This window comes from Lichenostomus cassidix, chromosome 5, assembly GCF_008360975.1.
Source record: "Lichenostomus cassidix isolate B80296 chromosome 5, HeHo_3.0, whole genome shotgun sequence".
In the NCBI taxonomy this organism is placed as follows: Eukaryota; Metazoa; Chordata; class Aves; order Passeriformes; family Meliphagidae; genus Lichenostomus; species Lichenostomus cassidix.
The window spans coordinates 34,831,971-34,854,747 of record NC_139486.1 but is presented as its reverse complement, the minus strand read 5'-3'; the positions used below and the strand labels follow the sequence as shown (position 1 = coordinate 34,854,747).

The window sequence follows — 22,777 nt, the reverse complement described above, 5'->3', positions numbered from 1 at the left end:
TGTTATGGGTGGGAATATAAAAGATCCTTCTCTCTCTCTTTAAAATACCTTAAAATTCTTCTGGGATTCCGGTGTTGGGCTATCAAGATCTATCAATTTCTTCAGCTCTTCTTCGACAGTGGACTTGGATGCTCGTTTTGGGGATGCTCGCAGGTCTCTTGCCGACGCCCGCAGACGAGGGTGGGCCATTTCATTGCCATCACTCTGGTGACGTCTTAAATGAAATGGAACAGACACATTCAGGTCTCAAAGCCCTGGGGCAGGAGGCATGAATGAAACAAGAATTATAGCACCCTCAAGGTTTTAAAAGAAGAAAACTAAGTAGAGGGCACAGAGGATGGAAGAAGTCTCACTACTACAGCAGAGACTCACCTTAGTGGATACCTGTGGAAGCACTAAGCCTGTTTAAAAACATCAATCAGCAATACAATAAAATAATTCAAGGGTTAATGTAACACATTTTCCCAATAAGGGACCGAATCCATTAAAATGACTGTGCATGCTGTTCAAAGCTAAAAAAATGTGTCTTCAGTAAGCCCAAAAGCAGCAAATCACCAAGTTTCTTTAATATTTCAACTGGCTTTTTACAATGTAGTTATCACAAAGTTTCACCATTTACTTTTGACAGCAAGTTATTGGTATCATCAAGGGATACTGTGCCTGACTCAGTAACAGTCAAGAAGGTTTTAATAAATTCCTTTGAAATGGGCTTTCTGAACCACTTGCTTTTTAAGTCATACTTAACAATATTTTCACTAGTAAGTTGTTTCTCAATTTCCTTTTCCAAAGAGATGCTTGCATATTGTAATGCTGAGATATCTTGGCTTGCTTTAAGCTTTGAGCCAGTTAGACTGGATACTGGCAGCAATCTTAACATGGCAACGTGGAATGCCAGAGTTCATGCACAGTTAATGCACTATTACATGGATGAGAGGTTTAAGTAAAACTCAGGCTCTCCAATAAGAGGATTTTTAATATTTGCTTAAATAGTGTTTTGAGTCACCTTTAAGAAGTCCCAAGAAAAGATAAGCTTTAATAGGACTGAAATCCACAGAGCTCTCTAGAAATCATAAACCCCCCAACTTTTACAAGTTAACAGGGAATGAGATTAGCCAACTATCAAATATTTAAACCCTACTCCAGAAGACTAGATTAGAGATTAAGTTCTACAGAAGATGAAGCATTGTATTAAATAGTCTTGAGCTCTTCTCTACAGAGAACTGTCACAGATCAAAATTATTCTTTTACACTTAGAGCAAATGATCAAACAAAAGAACAAAAAAACCAGTCTTACTTTCTTGAATCCATAAACCCCACTGAGTTTATTGTCCCTTCTGGCTTTTTCCATCCGATCAGATACTTGCTAGTCGCACCCTGGCGAGGGTAGAAAGTCCTAGGACCAGACGAGGAGGAAGAGGAGGAGGAGAAAGAAGGCGCGAGCTGGGGAGAAGTAGCAGAATGAAGCTCTTCTTTAGGTGAGCTTCTGGCACTGGTGAAAACAACAGGGCTGGCAGAGTGTCGTGAGCTCATGGTACTAGAAGAACAACAATAAAGACAAAAACTGTCTCAAATGTGTATATATGGGCCTTGTTTAACTGATTTTGAAGCAGGATTCTGGGCACAAGAGGTTACCCTTCAACAGCAGATAGAGTAGCAAAACCAGTTTGCTCTTCTTAAGGGCCTTCCACCACTGTTTCATTAAAACCATCTCACATAGTAATGGAAAAATTTTGCAAGCAACCTCTAGGGATACAATATAACCACCCTTCAAAAAATGGGAAATCTACAGTTCATTGTCATCAGGCAACTTAAAAGTTATAAATGAGATTTTAGTTTAATTAGCAAAAAAGAATCCAAGTCCAATTTCTTGCAGGAGTTCCTGGCAGTAAAAGAAAGCACATTTTGAAGGAACTTAGCAGGAAACATCTCTTTAAAGACCCCACAGCAAACTAAAGAAACCCATACAGCTTTCAAAACAGGGATTCCTAGATTTTACCTGAAAAACAGTTTTTTACCATTTACAAGAAAAAAAAAATAAGTTGAGAAATTAGAACAGATATCTAATATATACCATCGTTTGTCAAAACAGAAAATGGAGCTGGGGATGACCAACTGCAGCTTATTGTTGGGAGAAGGAGAGAAGCTGTAGATGGAAGATACTCTCTAGTTATGCAGATATTCGAATCTGATGGAACTTGTATCCTATCAGGAGTGCTAGGCCTTAAATAATATTTACTATAACAACCTTAAAAGGTCAGTCATTTATAAATACAGTAACAGGAAAGCTTTGTGTACAGCTTTAATACTGAAATAGCATTATGTATCTGAAGACCAGTTTTCTACCAGCTCTCTCTACAGCTTATCCACATTTTCATCCCTGTCTCCAACACTGCAGTGAAGGAACTTGAAACAGATGGCCCCATGGTAAAGAACAGTTTCTGACTGAGAAATAAAAATTAGCTGTAAGGCTAAATAAAGTCACAGAACAAGCTCTTCTTCCTTAGCTCAGCTGAAAGTTCTTCATCAATCTTTTCATAACTTAATAAAACAATGCATTTTCACATCTATCTCTCTTACTGAAACAGAAAAAAGAATTCAAGGTTAAGTTCATGTTGCCACCTGGGAAAATAATACCACCTACATTTAGTCTCGAGCAGTCAGTTATCTAATCTATACCACTTGTCTGGCTCCTGCTGCAGTCAATGAAGAAATATCCTAAGGAGGTGATCCTCCTTGTCTTAAATTAGGTATCTCAGATATGCAGGGAGAATTAAAGCTTTGGAGTTTCTTCTCTTCCTTCATTGACAGATGGGGTCTAAAGAATCACCCTGAAATATGTTTCATTTTCATGTGGCTCAAGTTAAGCACCACGATTGCCAGCAATGAAGTGCTGTGAGTTTGACGAAGAGCCTGGGTGGACTTCCCACCTCAAACAGCACTATCTGCTGCAGCCTGTGCTGTGCAGACCTTCACATCAGGGGCAAGATGCACCTCTCCCCATGCATGTAGATCGAGTTACAATAATACAGATCTTGTATTAAGGAATTATATTTCTGCCTTCCCTCCATCTGTACATTTCAGAGGCCTATACAAAAGACAGCAGATTGAGAAAACACAGGAAGATATTTTGCTGTCCATCAATCCCATGTATTTGGTGCTGCACACCACAACCTTCATATTTGGAACAGGTACAAGTAAGCATAATTTACAGCAAGAAAGTAGAAAAAATTAAGAGCTAGGAGAATAGGCAGCAAATTTTATTTCATTCCCCCTTTGTCTCTTTCAATACTGAAAAAAAATACCTTACACATGCTGAGTAAACCAGCCCATCTGTGAGGTATCGCTACCACAGCACAAACTGCCATTTTTAATCCCTTCTAAATACACTCAAGAAGTGGAAAAGTCTTTTTGCTTCACTGTAGGGAAAAAGGAGAAAGGAATCTCTGACCACGTTTCAGAATTTTTTAATCTATCAGGTACTTCAAGAAGTGCTAGTTGTGACAAACCATTTGTTAACAAAAAACAGTAACTAGCTCCTAGATAGGCTAATGCTGTTGATCCTTAATGTTACTAGGGAAAGAAAGTAAAAACTGATGTTAATTATGCTTTACATAAGATTTATATAAGATGCATATGTATCTATAATAAAATATTATATAACATACTATAAATACACATTGTGTATTTTAAGTATTATTACTTGAATATTTATTATAATGTGTATCATATAGTAAACGCCAAGAGTGGCCTGGCAAATGCTAGTAAAATTAGCATACAAATTTAAATACAGTTTTCTTTAAGGTGCATTGCATATTTTGAGCTGTGGTTTTTACAACACAGTATTTTTGAGAGGATATTCTGCTTCAGGAACAACAGAACTGTGAATATGACTGAAGCTATTCACCCTACCAGTAAACACAGGCAGGCCAATAGGATATTGACAGGAAAAGAGACACAGTTGTTAACTGTGAGCATATTTGGATAAACTCTACAAAAAGTAAATCAGAGCTGGAGCACTATGGTAGCGATGGGAAGTTATGAGAATATCTGACACCAGGAAGCATGCAGAGAATTCATCGTACTGTAACAGATGCCTAGACCAGCTTAGCTTTATCTGGAAGAGATTCAGTCCTCATTCTCAAGACACAGAGATAGTCACTATTGGTCCCCTATCTCCCACCTCAGTTACTGAGACACCAAGGATTGAATTATGAAAACATTCAAATACTACATGATTATCTGCAAGAATTGCAGATGAGCCATTCATAAAAGCACTCTACAACAATGAAATAATATTTTAAGTATATTAAAATTATCAGAAGTAATGAAAAATGTATTTGATTACAAATAGTCAAAATTATCCTTTTAATTTTGGTAAGATGACCATAAGAAACTGTATACCTTAGGTGGAAATGAAAGTATGATTTCATTTTTTGGTAAGGAATTCATGCCATCAGCACATACGGCTTCATTTAATGACATTCAGCTATAATGATTCTGTATAATTACTGGCCTACATAATGCAGTTCTCCTGGGATGCTATGAGAAATCTGCACAATCATCAGGAAGGACTTTGGGAATGGGGGTGGAAAAGAAAAATAAAACCCAGCCAGAAGCTCTGCTGTAAAAGTTAATCACTATAATTTACATTTTGCCACCAGTTCTCAGGTACAAGTTCTTTTATGCACCACCAAATGATCTGAGCAGTAATTATCACTCCTGTCTTCTACAGACACAAGCACTCTAATCTATAGTTATTTTCTTTTGTCACAGAGATCTTTTTAGGGCCATATTCCTTTTCTTCTTGCTCTGAAACCTGACTTTAAAGACATTACAGACACTATGGCATCCACAGGCAAAAGATAAAGAAGTGAGAAGCAACAAAGGATAGCAATTTAGAAACTGATAGAGAAACACACCAATTAAGCTGTTCATTTCTCACGAAAAGTAGCCTGTTCAGTGTCTTTGTTACATCTCCCCTCCTTCACCTCCTTGAAACAGGCATCTTCATAATAATCTCCATAATCTGTGCTTGTCTTTTGGAAGTGCCAGTTGAACCAGCCTCCAGCTCCAAGCTGTTGTGCCTCCACAGAGGAAGCTATGACAAAGTTGGGAGCAAACAGCTGGGTGACCTAGGGTTCCACTGCTGTTCAGTGTGCAACCAGCAACCGAGGATGCCACAAGAAACAAAATCAAAGCTTTTTATCCCAGACTGTGCCTTTGATTTATTGTGAGGCAAACACATGCTCTAGTCTTCAAAAATAAGAAATAATAAAGCAGGAACATGAGTCAATCTGTTTTTAATCCACCACAACAAACGATGGATATGCAAGTATTGCTACATTTCCCAAGTATCATGCCCCATGTGTGTTCTACAAACTGCTACTACTCCTTTTTGGGAAGAGTTGCATTATTATCATCTGAGTTTTAAATGAAACTTGACAAAAAGAAACCTCAACTCTTTTCTACACAATAAAGCCCAGAAACCTTTATCTGGAAATTTCACTGACAGCCCCAAAACTACATGGACAGAATAATTTTAATACCATCAGAGAAACATTGCATCAATTAATCCAAACCAACTAGAGAAAACACCATGTTTCAAGATACAATATTATAATAAATAATGAGAAAACAACCTAGACTTCAGTTTGCAGTCAAGTTGCAAAGTATACACACGGAAGATAACGAGGAGAGCTGTCAGGGTGTGCCTGCCCTGCTAAGTGTTACTTTCTATAGAATTTCTCAAGCTTTTCTAGTGAACTAACTCTATTTGGTGTTAAAGAAGAAACCAGAATCTCAGATGTACAAAGATGCCATTCCCATTAGGCTTCAAAATAAAGCTTCCAAGAATTATGTAAATTTTCCAAGATTCTTTAAGTAGTTTCAGAAAAAATCCTTCCAAATGAAAATGCTACCGACTTTATTGCAATCAGCATTTTGTACAAGAATCTCAACATTTCGATGTTGCTGTTGAGCCGCTAGCAGAGAAGAAACCCGGATTCTCAGCGTCGCATAGAAAAAGAGAGCTTTATTATTTTGAATCCAACTTATATAGACTTTTCAGAGGTCACCCAGATTGGTCAGCCAGAAACCTCCTCCTAGGCCTGATTGGCCAGGCCTGAACTGTCCAAATCTCGAGACACTGTTCTAACAACATCCAAACTTTATCTTTGTTTATAAAACACAGAAGAAAGTTCTCATGGGAAAGACCTGTGCTAGCCACATTTCATGTCACTGCCAATTACATTCAGACAAGTACCGCAGGACACGTGGTAAATTCTGCTGAATTAAAAATTGCACATAAACATGCTTATCTTAAAAGGTGTAACACTGTAGACAAGCACCGTATAGATTTTTATCTTCAAGAAAGGGACACACACTAACATGCCCAAAATTTAAGTAAATCCCTCTGCAGAGTATTTTCTACAGACTTGCTCAAGTCCTTAATGGATGCACAGCTATTGGAAACACACCAGTCTCAAAGACCTGGCTGGGATTTTGATCAACCAAGTAGGAGCTTTGGTGCCAAAAATGGCCAATGAAGAGAGGCAGTAAGGCAGAGTAGGACCACAGTTACTGGATTACTTAGTCAGAATTACCATGACAAAGTACATAGAGACCATTACAGTCTCTATGATAACCTCTTATTTGCAGCTAGTGTATGAGGAGTTAGTGAACTGTTCTCAAACATCTAGTCTTGCACAGTAGCTTTGTTCAAGGCAATTACCAGAAATTGCTTTGGACTTCCAGTCTGCAAGTACTTTAGCTACACACTAAAAACAGAGGTGCCTGAAGAAGAAAAATACAATGGTCAGGCTCTAAAAGGCCAACAAAAATTATAATGATCCCACATCTTCCCTGAAAAAGCTGTTTTTTTACTTGTTGCTAGTACAACAGAGCAGGAATATTTTTCAAAACCACACTGCATACTTCTTGGAAAATGGGCTAGGAAAATGGTCCAAAGTATTTTCTGCTTCTTGCAACACTAATTAATTTGTAAGGTGGGTATCTTCCATTTGAGGTGCTCAAGCACATTACACACATACTTGATATTGCCTATTTTACAAGTGGTAGAACTGAGGGAGATAGGTATGGTGACCATAACATGTCATATCCACAAGCTTGCAAGCAGAACAAGGTTAAGATCTACATGCTAGCACTCCCAAGCAACTTGCCCTCAGTATTGACTATACCAACTGCAAGTAGATTTCAAAACAAAAAGAGTGGGGGAAAATTGCAAAACATCTGAAATAGGTACTTGGAAGACTAAAGATGAACCCTATATTAAACTATTCGTTAATAACACGGATTGATCTCCTTTATGATCCACACGTGAACTACAGTTGGTGCAATATATTCCCCATGGACAGATCAGACATGTCTGTCTTACAGGTAGTTTAGTAGCAGCAGTTTAGTACAGAATATGCCGTTAAAGGCTTTTAGTATTATAAACACTATCAGATGTGAAGACTAAGGTGGTGTTAATTTTCAAGCATTCTGCAAAGTAAAATCTTTAAAAACACTGATTAACCTAAGTAGAACCCTCTCTCTTCAACATCCACTTTTCACTTTTGATATGTTAGAGAGTGAAAATGGGAAAATGAGTATGGAGGGGTCAATCACACAAGAGGTGAAAATTACCTTGTATGTGAGACAGCATCACTTAGACTGTAAGCACTGTTCTCCCTTGTGAGAGGATTGGAGGCTGGCTGACTCTTGCTGTGAATATCCAGGCTCAGGGAAGATTCAGCTTTCCGGTCCATGTGGCTGTCCTTTTCTAATGTCCTGTCTGCAATGGAGACCACTTCGCTGGAGCTGTGCCACAGCGGGGCCACCTTCTCCTTGGTCAGCCCTGTGCGGGGAGATGTGGCAGCTCCCAGGGAGGCGGTGCTGCCGTGGCTGGGGCCGTAGGAAGTGGTGTCTATGCCACTATCAGCTGAAGTCCCTTGAAGGTAGTTGTAGCTGTTCAGCTCTGATTCCGTGCGCTCTCCGCTGTCATACCATTTCTCATCGCTGTGAGCGCTGGAGGCATTGCTGGAGAGTGTATTGCTGCTGGAATGGCTGGAATAGTGGCTGTCAGACTACAGAAGAAATAACAATTAAAAAAAAACCACACTTGTAGGTTTACTTCAAAATTATGGCAATGGATAAGAGGAAATAAAGGGTTACAAAAGCCACCACAGCACAATGGGAGCTATTTTACCTGCAGGTACTGGATGGATCCATTGAAGAGACAAATAAACTCTAAAAATTTAATTCCAACACAATGCACATCCTCTGTTCTGAGTGCACATTAAAAAAAAAATCTTTTCATATAGATTTGGAAGCCAGGAAAAGCCAGAGTCGTTTGTATTTTGTCCCAAAATACCTTATGGCGGTCCCTTTCAAGCACAGTACTGCTCAGCCCAGACCAATAAAATTGGCTGAGCTATGTAGACTTTAACTTGATTTATAACTACAATAATTAAAAATATTCTCATTTTAAGATGGCAATGTTTTAGAACATGAAACATAATCAATCCAGAGAAAGTGCATGTTATTTTAATAATCCAATTGCCAATGAAAAAGCCAAAGCATAACTACTGCCCTTCCTCCTCTTGGCTGTAGCGTGTCTTTCCTCCTCAGCAGAAGTGTCCTTTGCAAATGACCAGTGAAACACCATTTAGCTAATGTGAAATTGTTTTCCAGAAAGCAGAATTGCATGGAAGGAAGCTTTAATGTAATGCTTTTAAATTATCCCATCAGGGGATGCCAGTGGCTGGCTGGTTTGTATGTCCTGTCCTTGGTCATGGCCCACTATTACAAATAAACTGAATGCTGCCAATTTTATAGTGGGCATTGGTGGAATATCCCATTTCAGGAAGAATTTCTTGTCATACACTTATAACTTAGTATCTCTCCTGCCTTTGGGGTATTTATATCCATTTGAATTCTACAGAATTTATCTAAGTTCTGATCATCTACGGAGTCAGAACTGAAGCAATAGGCAACAGACCTGCTGGATGACCAGATGGCCTGCAAATAAGAGAACTGATGGAAAGGAGACTTGAAAGTTTCCTATTTGTCTGCCCCTGGAGTTTTACTGCACAGACATAGACAGAGATCCCAGACAAATATAAAAGAAATAGATCCTGCTTCTGTTTTCAGAAGGAAATAGTGAACAGATGTGTACTGAGAATAAGAAATCATCAGCATTCATGTCTTTTAATGTACTAAAGCAAGAATTGACAGGAAAATAGGAGGAATATGAAGCTGATCTGGACTCCTAGTTATCTCCAGTTAAAGTTTTTTCTCTTCATTAAGAACTGCATCACTGCCCCATCCATCTGTCCACATAATAAAGCTTTACTTTAACAATGACTAAACCAGAATAATGCAAGCATTAATAATTTCAGTGCTGCACTTTGCACTCAAGCTAATGAGTTATGTATTACATCACTATGCAGTCTAATACATCTCATGAAAAGCAGGTCAATCTAAATTTAAAAACTAGTCTTTGCTTCTAAGAATATGAAGACAGGTGTGTTACTGTTCAGGATTCTTTGGTGTTTTCTTTTTTAAATAATATGTGTTGTTATGAATTAGTAATCTAAAAGCAACACTGCCAATTGTATTGAAAGAATAATGCTGGCAAGCAGGAGCAAATTAAAGACCTGGAACCAATTAAAGGCTTTCTCACATCTAAATAAATGCAAGTAATACTTTCAGTAACATGATGCAACACAACTCTGTCTTTTAGCTTGTTGTACAAATAAAAAAATACAAATGATATACCTTATTGAGTAAATTAAAGTATAAAGGGTGCTTCTTTTATTACAGTGATTTTCATAATTTTCAAGACATTTTAAGTTTAGGAACATTACTGTATTTATCTATCTCTATGTATGTAAATCGGGAAGTGACAGTCTCCACAAAGGCATGAATACCTAACTCTGCAGAGACAGAAAGACAGAATTTTCCATTTAGAACTTCAACACAAAAAGTTTTTTCAGCAGGATTCCAGGAGACCTTTCAGACAGACTTCCAACAGTGTTCAAGGTAGGTTATGAAAATGGAGAAAACACAAAACCAAAATCACTATTTTGTCTCAAAGCAGCAGCTTTCTGGCCATTGCATTAGAAGATACATTAGTTAAACTCTTAAGTCTTACATGTGAGGTCTAGGAATAGCTTTGCAAATTTCCACAAATCCTTTACTTCTCACAACATAACAGGCACGAGGTTGCTGCTCAACTGGCAGCAAAGATTTATTAGCTAATAAATATTTCAATATGTTGTGCTGTAGGATTTAGCAAACAACAGGCCTGTTCCACTGCTTCCTCCATGTTCTAGCAGGGAACAGGATTTTTTCTTTCCTTTTTTTAACTGACACTCTAAATATAACTTCGAACAACACTTGGTATCAAGAGCTTGTGGAGCAAAAGAAAACATTAAATAATTCCTTTTTTAGGATAACTTACATGACCCTGCTTATTTGGAGATAAGTGTACCACAGGATCCTGTCTCATCAGTCTTCCACTGGGGCTCTCTCTGAAGGACGGCAATACTTTTGAGACTGCTGGGAGATGGCATGTTGGCTCTGCAACACAGCACACAACCACATACTGAAGAGAGCATGCAGTGCTACAAGCTAAGAAAACACATAACCTAACTTTATACTGCAATTTTTCCAGCACTATCATTAGCCAAAAATGGATACATATTGCAACAAAACAGGTGAGGAAGTGGAGATCCATTCTTGTCTGGTGTAAATCATTAAGACTTCATGAAAAACCAGCTGCCACCATCCTGACTTTTGTTAAAACAACCTGAACAGTATCATGTCCCATTGTCAAACAGCACTACATCAGAGCATTAAACCAGCAGACTATTCATTTTCACAGGGTATTGACACTGGATCTCTAAATGCATGATAACTGCTGATGAGATTTAAAAGACTGAAGACCCATATTTCCTCAAATGGCATTCTACACAAGGCAGGACAATAGCAAAAGTCTACAGCAATCACTTAAATGAACTCATTTCCCCCAGTACAACTACTTCTTATCAAAGTTGAGTTAAATAAACATTTTCTAATTGAAGAGATAGCAAAAAGAAAATCTCTTGACCTAATAACCTTATCTTAAAACATTGCTGGCTGTAAATGTGGGAACTGCATAGATGTACAAAAGGAATACTTATTAAACTAAACCTGGCAGAAGTGAATGGAAGTCAAATCACTCATCTCTCATGGACACTCAGAGGAGTGCACTTTGCTAACAAAACTTATTATTTTCCCAGGAGATAACTATGGAGGTCTAGAGGGTGCTCAGACACAGCCTGTTAGGTAGGTAATTGCCTTCTCAGAGCCCAAGGTCAGTGTTTAAAAATAATCTCTCTCAGTTATGAGTTTTTACATATTCTTCTACATATATTCTGCACTTTTAAAAATGCTCATTTTAAGTAGAATATGTGTTTACAATCAACCAGTACTTAACAATAACCGTGGTAAACAGCAGTGTTTTCTCCAACACCGCTACAGTTTGTTCATCTTAATCTGCAGCATTACGAGCTTTTTAAAAAACAAGTAAAAGTTTTGAGGTTCTTAAAGAGTAACTATGATAATACCAGCAATATCATCATCAAACTTGATTTCCCCTGGCAAGTGGTAGCAAGCAGTGTTGGTGAGCAAAGAACAAAGGTGTTCTGTAGCGAACGATAGGCCAGAAAGGTGTCAGTGAGAAGATTTACTACACCTAAAGCCTTATTTACCTTGAGACAGATTATCCCAAGTGCAAATGTACTTATTTGTCATAAAACCAAACTTTCACGTAGATTCACCAGATTGGCAATAAAATCTCCAGTCAGAAATGCAGCTTCCAACTGTGACTCCATGAATGCAGGACAGTACACAAGAGATAAAATACAGGGATTTTATGTAGTATGCATTTCTCAGCCTTTGCCAAATGCCAGAGCCATCTCTCCTACCATGCAATTTTCCTGGTCTTTCTGGCCTTATTTACTTTGCTAATATGTTGACACTTGACACTGTAAACAGAACTTGTTGGCAGCTCCACTCAGTGCCAGCAGCAACACCCAACTGTTGGTCTGCAAAAGTAATGCTGCGCAAAAGTTCATTTTTACATGTGTCATTATGATCACACAGTTTCAAAACATATGTAATTACAATTGCTCTGTCAAAATGAGAACTGTAGATCAGTATAGTTGTGGCTAGCACAGGTCTTTCTCGTGAGAACATTCCATTGTGTTTTATAAACAAAGATAAAGTTTGGATGTTTTTTAAACAGTGTCTCGAGATTTGGACAGTTCAGGCCTGGCCAATCAGGCCTAGGGGGAGGTTTCTGGCTGACCAATCTGGGTGACCTCTGAAAAGTCTATATATATTGAAATCAAAATAATAAAACTCTCTCTTTCTTGCTACACAGAGAACTCGGGTCTTTTCTCTGCTAGCGGCTCAACAGCGACATATAGTCACAGTTCTTTATTGAGAAGTATAGGGGGAGCTGTGGGGGAGGGACTGACAGATGGCTTTGATAACAAGGCACAGCTTCCTGAGATTGTGAAGGTATGTGAACCAAGAACATCTTCAGAACCAGAGCATATGCCTTCAATTCCCAATCTCACTCAACTGTATTCGGTCTTGAACACTAGTCCATTTGTACAGTGATGCAGTAAAGTGATGATTTACATGTGCAGTAAAAAAATATGGAATTGTTTAATCTAGGGTAAAAGAAATTAGAAAAACACTATCTAGCAACCTTGGCCAGGGTCCTTGTGTTGCATAAATGCTGTTTGTAGACAGGACTTTTTCATTGGTGTCAATCTTACTGGTAATCCTTTCAAGTCAAGTCATAGCTGTAGCAAAAGGTCTATGTGCAAAAACTCCAAATGAAGGCCTAACAATATAAATTCTCAGTACCTAGCTGTTTTATGTAGTTAATATGTTCCCTCAGCTGACAGCTTAATTGCCACATGCAATGAAAATGTATACATTTGTGGAAGGTGATTACCTAGCTATAGATTTACTTCACTATTTAAAATTTAATTGCATTTTTTCCATTTTATACATGGTATTTTTATAGCTTCAATGATCAAACAATCAATTTGCATTTACACAGCACGATTTGAAAAGGAGCATCACAAGCACTTTAGAAAAACTAAGCAAAAATTAAACTAAGCCAAGGCACTCTGGAGAGTAGGTAAGGTCAAACAAGTCCTCAACAGCAAGACAAATTAATGTGTGTCTGCCCAACTGCTTCTAAAAGGACAGAGTGTTTCAAGGTAAAAGCATTAAGGTAGATTTAGTCCCACAATCAAATAAAGAAATGAAATCAGCTCTTCCTCAGGTGATACTCATAGGTCTCAAGGAAGCAGACTGCAGAAGCTTCAGTGCATGCTCCAGACCTAATTACTCCTCCTGATGAACAAAGTTAACTTTCAAAGACACTGAAAGCACCACGCTTAAGAGGGTTCTCTGCCTGCAAGGAAAGGTATTGCAAAAGTCACCTTGCGGCAAGAGCACTCGCTCAGCGTGCAGAACTCTGTACACACCCATCTGGTCAGCGATGCTGTCCTCGCTCCTCTGCCAGCTTGGCGTGGATTTGCCACTGCCACCTGTGTCCGACTGAGTGTTCTGCCTGTCAATCGAAGCAGGGGATCTACGGCTAATTCCAAACCTGTTCTCCCCAAAAACAAAGCAGATAATAATTTTAAATATACATGAAGCTCACATAAGTGAAAAAAAGGAAAAAAGAAGCACTTTAAAGAAGCTAGTGTCAAACAACAGGGCAGACCAAGGCATAGCACAAATGCATGAGGGATTTATAGTGTTTTACCATTTCATTTTTGTGGTAGCTCTCCAGATCCATTTATCAGCTTTAATGCATAAGATTACAACATACATTAATTTATTGAGCACCTTTGATCAAGAATAGCTGGTTACAATGATACAATGGAAAGAAACTGGATCAAAACATCAAGAAATAAAATCATGAGGTTTTCTTTACACAGATGTTTACATGAAAAGGTGATTAGACTGTTACATGGTTATGGAAAACTCACCACATTGAAGACAATGTAAAAGTTCAGATAAAAGCCACATAGGGAAATGAGGTGTATTTATCAGGGAAAGATTGGATCCTTTCAACTGCCTCAAAGCACTACCTCAAACTAGTGAAAGAAAGCATCAGAAAGTTTGTTGGGACAATCCCATGGATCTCAGCCACTTCCCTGGGCTCTAACCAGAGGAGTAGTAAGGTCTTGCCTCTGGGTGATGCAGACATATATGCCAACAACATGGATTTGTTTGGGACAATATTAACACTACCTACTTAGTATTTTAAATAAGCTTCTATGCAGTTGACTATTGGTTATGGATTTCCAAATCAAGGTGGTTATAAATTCTGTAAATTAAGGTATTTGATCATAAAATAATTTGAGTGGATTAGTGCAAAATAAATACAGCTGTAAGAATTAGTGAGACATACACCTATTTTAGTAAAAGAAAGCATACAGAGGAAAATGAAAACTCTGTTCAACGGACTTAGTAAATCCTGCCAGATTAGTCAGATGCATTTAAGAAAAATCAATAAAGACAGAGTAAACTCAAGGAGAACAAGCTAATGACAAAGGAGACACACTCTGTATCTCTGTGCCACACTGAAGTCTACTTGCCTTCTATGCCTAAAAGCCTGTAAGACTTTAAATCTACAGTTCTGTATTACATATAAATCACTTATAAGTCTGTAAGAATTATAGCTGGGTTCAGAAATAGCAGATCAATCATTAAGAATTCATCAAGAATAATGCATTTCTGAGTTGGTTTTTTTTTATCAGACATGCCCTGAAAGAAAAAGAAAATCCTCAAACTGTACAGTCACAGAGTAACACACAGAAGAACTACAAGCTGATATATCATCTATATATCAATGAGCTTCTCCAGCTGTAAAGCCTAACAAGATGACAGAAAACAAAATACCCCAACTGTGCTGCTACTCACTCTACCAGCTACAGACTGCCCCACACAACCTACAACGTAAGACACCTTCCCAGCTGTCAGAACAAGCTCAGTGTGGTTATCCCAGCTGAAGTTCACACCCTTGTTAACTCAAATGAACCCACCAAAGCAACATTATGTGATGCAGAATAATAAAATCCCAATCCCACCCTCAAAGACAAGCTGCTGGAACAAGCCTGTAACGTGCAGCATATATTGAAATTTGGACCTTCTAAAAATTCTCCCAAAATGTGACCATACTTCTCTTTCATTCACTGCTCACTGATATAGCCAGTGTACATTTTAATGAAAAAAAAGTGAGGAAAACATGTTTATATCTGCCTTCTGAATACAAACAATTTGCATTGAAATTATGCAAAGAGAGCTTTTCTATTCACACTAAGTAGGACTTCACTTAATCGAATACCCAAATTAAACATGATGAATTCCATACCAATTCAAGGTATGTATAAAAAGTCTAAACACAGCTTTTCAAAGGTGATTTATTTCTTAAACACCAACCTATGGTAATTTTCTAACTTTCAAGATTTGTAAACTCTTATGGGAAGCATATGTTTTCATGATAAAATAATTAGAAGCTAGCATTTAAAATAAAAAGCCAAATCCCAAGCAAATCTTGGTGCAATGAAGTTGAGCTGCATCAGTATTTTGCTTTCTCTTGTGATGCCCTCTTACCTAACTCCATTATGTTCATATATATGAAAGCTGTAAGTCTTGCATCTGACATATTTTATGATGCAGAATCTTTTTTTCAAGGTTAGAAAACACAAAACTACCATGTTTCTAATTTTATTTCATTGAAATCACTTCTCTACAAAGTGGGCTGCAAGAAATGTGTTTAGAATGCTTTGTTTTTCATTAAGTTATCTATTTAAAAGAAGAAATAATAAATGCAACTGGTGCTATATTCTATGCTGCTAAATATACAGCCCACTAGGATATGAAGGAATGAACACCCCAGAAAAAAAAAAAAGTAAGGAGAACTCAACTTGGATGAAATGAACAGTGAAATTGTTTAAATACACATTTTTATCTGTCATAAGAAGAAACTATTTTGGTGGTTTTGGATTAAATTTTACATTCTACAATCATTTACTGTGGATGCAACAGTGAACATGCAAACACAGCGTAAGTATATGGAACACACATCTACACATCACAATCAATCTGGATATTCTTGAAGGCAGTAAAGTTTTTGCCTACACACATCTTAGGATATGGATCAATAACCTACAGGCAGCAATCACTGCTTGTACCAATGTCTGACAGAGGCTGGACTCACCCATTCTTCTGGTCAGTTAAATTTCACAAGCTTTCCAAATCTGTCACACTATGTAACAAGAAAGAAATGTATACACAAATGGTGCAGTTAAAATTTCCAGCATTGGGAAATCTCAGGGAATGGCATACCTAGAGCACACTGGGATTTAGGATTACCTTCAGGACATGGCTTCCCCTTGGCCCTTAGTGCAGCAGCCCACGGTTCCCTCTAACATCTTAGTAACTGAATGTAACAATCTCTCTCCCTTATTTTAAGAACACATCCAGGGTAATGCTGACCAGCTCCATCTGGGACACTGATCATCACTCCAGAGCTGCCCTGAACCTGCTCTTTCAGACCAATCTCAAGAGAAGATGCATATGGAACTGTAATGATTTTTAGTTAAGTGACAGACATTAAATTTCTTATTGAGGCAAGGAAAACTTTCCTTCACAATCGGCTTTTTTAAGCTTTCCATTCAGCCTGGTAGATGATGTTTGGGAAGTCCTGAGTAAATATGATTCATATATAGAAGGACAGTATGAGAGGCAAACTGCTTTTCTTATAGGAATAGAACATAATAGCAAAATAATTGGAGTTAAACAAGTGGGGTTTTTTAAAAGCGTATCTAATAAGGAACATGAAAAGGTCATGTACTAATTATTTCTTTCATTATTTCATTTAAACAGTGTTTCCTTGCACTGAATTAAAACTTCAACCCCAAAATTACTATACTCAAGGTTTCTAGGACACATCTCTTTGCTGAAGTTGCAAAATGCTTGAAGAATGCTGTGGTGAACATATGTGTATAATAAACTTAAAAGATGGAGATGGGTGCTGGTGTGCTCTGAGGCCAGTTCAAAACAAACTCCCAAGTGCGTCTGAAAATCCCTTCTTACTCAAGCAGTTATGGTTGCGATGGTCTAAGGACATATGGCAGCAATACCTTTTTTGTAGTGCAAATGACGTAGCTGGAAAAGAGCAGACAAGATATTGGGAGCACAAGCTGCTCATCAGAATTCAAGGTAACACAGAAATGCTGCTGGTGTGATGTGAATGAGCCAGAAAGTCTACAGAGGATAAAGATGTTAAGTGCTTTCTTCCAGCTGCAGAGCCCTGTTCACACCTGTATCTCATTTCCTTACAGCAAAGTTTAATAGGTTTAAGAGCAAACCTCCTAATGCCGGTCAGAGTTAAGCACAAACTTAAACAATGACCAGGACAGGCCTGATACTGTCATGAATGAAAGCCTTCATGAAGCTGTGCAGCAGAAAAGAGATTGACTCTTCATGAAACCTCAAACTGAGCTGCAGGAAGGACAGGAAGGCCTAATCTTCAGTGCTATGGAGCAAGAAGCAGTACTTTTCCAAACACATATTCAGAACAGTGTTCTCTGGACTGACACAGGGCACCTAAAGGCAAAAGACAGTGCCTTGTACAAAGCAGTTCCTGACAATGGCATTTAATCCTACTAATAATATATTTATTTAAACAGAGAAAAAGGTATTTCTACTTTATAAAAGACCCAAACCAAAATGGATTATACACAATGACCTGCAAAGTATTCAAGAATACTTGAGAGGGAAGCTTTGCAGTGTGAACTATCAGCAGTTCTTCCCCTTTATCTTCTCTATAGGAAGTAATTTGGAATGTAATAGACAGCTCTTCTGCTGCCAATTATTTTTTTCTCTACTTGGAGATCTTTGATTTATTGCTCCTTTCAGTGCTCTCTGAAAATTATACAGATTTAAATTCTTCCTCTGCAAGTTGCCCCTTCATTGACACTTCAGAGAGTTTGAAGAGTTCTGGAAACTTGGAAGTCTTAAGACAGAATGACTGTGAATATGTGAAAAAAAAGCTAGCTGTGGATTAATTAGCATTTTTGTGCCTACACATCTACATCTTAGTTGCACTCAACACTACTTTGCTTCAACTATTAACTGACTGCAAAGTCCCAGATCTATTACATTTTTATTTTAGAATCTAAACCTGTGACAAAGCAATTTGCCACATGACACCAGCACCTTTAAAGAAGGTTTTTAAATATATAAAGGTCCCTTTGTATAGTAACCTGAGCAGCTGCAGACTAGGATAAAAGAGAGCAGTTAGGTTGCAAGGTAAAAGTGGAAGCAAGGGATTTTTAAAACTGGCTTTTTCAAGAAGTATGACAGTGATATTTGGAAACAGACATGGTTTAATGCATGTAAACAACAGCTGACAGGAGCCTGTGTAAGCACTCCTTGAGAACACATTACAACAAATGGAACACTGAACAAAAAAATCTGCCTAAACAGAGTACGTAAAAAGTCTGGTGCCTACCCTTCTGGCATAGATTTTTGTCTGTACGTGCCTCCAGTAGAGCCAGTCTCACTCGAGGAGGATAAGTTGCTTGGAGAGTTCCGGCACTGCTGCGATCTTGCTAAGGCAATGGATGAAACAGTGACGTAGACATCGGAGCCAGGAGACAGCCTGTGCAGAGCAAAGGAGCCTTCATATCAGCAGGATCACACTGCAAAGCACACTCAACACCCTGCAAACAGTCACATCTGCAAGGAATGGCATCAGGGAGATGGCAGAAATCCTATCAGCTGAAGGATCAGACATTTCCCCCTCATTAATCTACTGGAAAGCAGGAAAAATCAACTGTAAAATCCTGGATACATGGGAGGAAGTGAAGAAAGGCCAATGTGGGAAGAAAATACTGGCAACACACTAAGAAAACATTCTGGTTTCTGAAGTCTGTTGTTACAGATTGATTGTAGGGAATAATGAAACATGACATTCCTCATCAAAATACCAAATAGAAGAAAATACTCTTAATTCTCACAGCAAACTCTTGCCTGAAATTTAAACTAACTGTAGTGAGCTGCCTATGCAAACTCTTCCAAGAGTATCAAGCTTATCTCCATGCAACCAAACTTGTCCACATTAAAACACAAGGACTAAAAAAATGCAATGCTATCTATAATACCACCTTGAAATTCTTCCTAAAAACCTTAACCCTCTAATATAAAACTATCTCAACATATCAAGAACTCTGAAAACACAGACCTGAGTCATATGAAGCCTTCACCTATCAGAATAACCATACAGCAAATAAATAGTCTAGAACGGCAATATATGCACCTGGGCAGAATGGCTGGAAGCAGCAGGCTTATACTGCCCAACTCATATCCTGTTCTGCAGTTGAAGGCTTTTTAAAAGAACTGACAGCTTTGTGCATTTTGTTTCCCAAACCCCAACAGAATTCGCTGCTGTTAGCTAGTTCTTTGTTCTACTCAGTCATGACTGAAGCGATTCAAAACTTTTGCAGCAATTTAAGCAGAGTTTGAGTCATGCCATTCACAAACATTGAACTCCTGCCGTGAACAAAAACCTTTATTCATTTATCTAGGAAAAACACTATAATTTGCACAAATGGAAAAATTAAATATTTGAAAAATAGACAATGACTTCAGTGAAATATACTGATAAGCTGCCTCAGGACCCAACTCTGATCTGGGGATTTAGAAGATTTTAGCCTAATCATTTAATCTGTATCTATAAAGGAGTGGCAGATTTAAAATTAGCTCTCACCACAATACTGTAAAAACTTGAAAAGTTAAAAAAATATTTTGAAAATTAAAAAACACCATTGAACTGATCAATGCTACTTATGGATGCGTTTATTTTGAAACAGTGTGTGTATATATTTGTATTTACACTTACATCAGATGTGCACTTCTCCTCCTCAGTACTTTGCAAGAAAGCAGTAAACTAACAACAGCTTAAAATGGAAAAAGCAGTAGGACTGGATTAAACATCTTAATTATCTGGAATTTCATAAAGTGCATATGACTAATAGTAGCACTTTTTCTGAGACAAAAAAGGAGCTATTTAAGGCCTGGCCATGGCAAGTACCATAGCAAATCCAGTAATGCCTTTCTAAGCTACCAAATTTATTTTAACTTATCCCACATTTAAAAAGCAATGATTCTGAAATACACATAGTTCAAGACTCGAAAACTTGGGGATCCGTAAGCCAAGCAGTTTATTTTCCCAGAAGCACTGCTATAAAAAGAAAAAAAAATAGTTTTGCCACAAAAAAATGCACTTTCATTGGCATCCACTCACCTATAAAGGCACACACATTTAAACTCAGTTATGCTCGCAGAGCAATATACAGTTTAAAAGTGTGACCTTTTTTCCAATACTAAATTAGCATTGATGGCAAGGAAACCAATTACTTCTCGAATAATTTCTGCAAAATGATTTCCTGTTGAAAAATGCTAACATTTTCATTTCAGATTCAGCTATGCCTTTTCTTTACTTCCTATGCCTTACCAAAAAGTGACAGCACTGTTCAGAAGGAATATCAAGATTTCAGAACTATGTCATAGAGTTATAACTATTTTACAAAGATGAAAGACCTTGAGGGCAAACAAAATTGTGTTATAAACGTGGTCTGAACAATAGAAATAAGCAACCAGTCAGGTAGGACATTCTGTTATTTAAAGCAGAAATATATTTTTTAATGCAGTTCACAATTGCACTAAAACACACTAATAGTATAAGACATTTCATTTTGTGTGAAACATATAAATAACAGAAAAGAACTTTAGCGCAAATTAGTTCAAATTGACTTTCTGAGCTGCTTAGAAATCTTTTGATGAAAGGCACTTTCCAAGACAAAAGGTGTATTGTGTTGTGTTAGCAGTCTGTCCCTACAGCTAAGACAATCTGAGCTTGTCTTTTATTTATAATTAAAAACCATACTAAAGCAAGCTCTTATCTATTTCAAAAGAGAGTTTTAAGAAGAAATGCCAAAATGGTTAAGTGTATGAGTCCTACAATTGAATTTAAAAATAAACCAAGCGTCCACTACATTAAACAGATACAATTACATTGCAGTCAATTGAACTGGGATTATACCATGCATGATTTAGTTCTAACAGATCTAGTTCATCCTGAAAGAACTGGTTGAGTCTTGCCAAGTATGGGAAGAACATCATCTTTTGTTGAAGGCAGTGAGTGGAATGGGCATACATTAATTTTGTTTAGTATGACAACACAGACATTGAAAGCATCCATCTTCCTCTTAAGAAATTAATTTCCATGTCATTAGCTGTAATTTTCCCCACGTATTCAGCATGCATAAGTATGTAATACACACATAATAAGAAAAAGGTCTAGTTCACTTTGTGCCTATGGCAGTTTAATTACAAGAGCATACACAGGTGCCTTTTCCTGTAAAGCTGCACAGGCACAGGTCCTATACTGTGCTACACCTTCTCCTGCAAGAGCTGCAGAGCTCGGAAGTGAAGCAGACTCAGGCTGGCAGAAGAGGTAAAATGGCCTTACAGTCACTGCTGACTTGGCAAACAGAATTCTTACTGAATTCCTACTTTGCACTTGCTGGAGCACTCCAACATGACCACTGCCATATTTGTTATGACAATTTTTCATTTGATGTTGCTAAATCCAAGTTTTTCAAAGGCCTTATTTAATTCCAAGGCCCACTATACCTCTGAGCTGAAATCTTCCTAAAGCAGCTGAAGTCAACTGAGGCTGTAATTTGAATATATAAAATACCAACAATGCTGGGCACACTTCCAAATATGAGATGGCCAAAATAAGACACAACAAATGATTAGAACATGATTTATCTCTCTACCTTTGTTCTTAATCTGAAGAGGGCCAAAGACATCTCTTCTCATAAAAGAATTTTGAAAACTAGGTTTAATTAATACCCATGAAGCATTCAGAAACTACAGTAATGGGTGCCACTGTAAAGCTTAGAGGGGAATTAGTAATTGCATCTTTACAACAGGATTTGAATGTCATCCAGTAAATAAGGGACGGAGTAATGAAGAGGAAAATAAAATATTAAATAGCTCTTCTTTAATGAGCTGCATCCACTGTGTGAACTGAATGAGGCAGATGTCCTCTGTTAAAAGAATTCTTGTAATTTAATCAAAGGAAGCATCTGAATATATGGTTACACAAGAGCTCTGAAAAAAACAGCAGAGCAAATCTTAATTCTGGCATGCTTACCTTCCATGTGTTTGAGTTTTACAATTGTAATAATACTGCAAGCTGCGACAATTCCCTGCAAACACTGTCTCAAATGCTCTCATGTTTAAAGGAAACCGATCCATCCCATTCAAAAAGGAAAAAATACCCAGCAATTTTGAGGAAGGGGATAGCAAATGAAACAGCAAATGCAATTATGCTGTTATATACCTTCTGAATTTTTTTCTTTTCAATTTGATCATCACCCTTCAGAAAACACGTATTATAACAAGAAAACATATAGAGGCAGGCAATGGGACCAGAGGCACAGAACAGTTTGTGTATGAAGACACACACTGAACAGACTCTATGGCTCCACAGACTATAGAAAAACTTATCCTCTCTGCTTCCATCCATCCAAACACAGATTACAGTGCACCAAGCAAACAATGATTATTCACTATCCCTCGTGACAAAAGAACAAGTAGGAGCTCCAGAACTACCAAG

At 37.7% G+C, this 22,777-nt stretch overlaps 1 protein-coding gene across 7 annotated transcripts in view; it reads right to left on the bottom strand.

Moving 5' to 3' along the window:
• The window catches only part of SIPA1L1 (signal induced proliferation associated 1 like 1), a 199,478-nt gene that overhangs the window by 10,039 nt on the left and 166,662 nt on the right, over positions 1-22,777 (bottom strand). For 4 of the 7 annotated variants that reach the window (XM_085062218.1, XM_085062215.1, XM_085062217.1 and 1 more), the window contains 6 exons: positions 18,599-18,748; positions 13,509-13,678; positions 10,463-10,632; positions 7,645-8,084; positions 1,295-1,534; positions 49-214 (listed from right to left, as the gene is read on the bottom strand). In XM_085062218.1, the coding sequence (XP_084918344.1) occupies positions 49-214; positions 1,295-1,534; positions 7,645-8,084; positions 10,463-10,632; positions 13,509-13,678; positions 18,599-18,748 (1,336 nt within the window). The remainder of the gene's footprint in view (positions 1-48; positions 215-1,294; positions 1,535-7,644; positions 8,085-10,462; positions 10,633-13,508; positions 13,679-18,598; positions 18,749-22,777) is intronic. The other 3 variants (XM_085062220.1, XM_085062219.1, XM_085062221.1) reach the window with 3 other exon arrangements.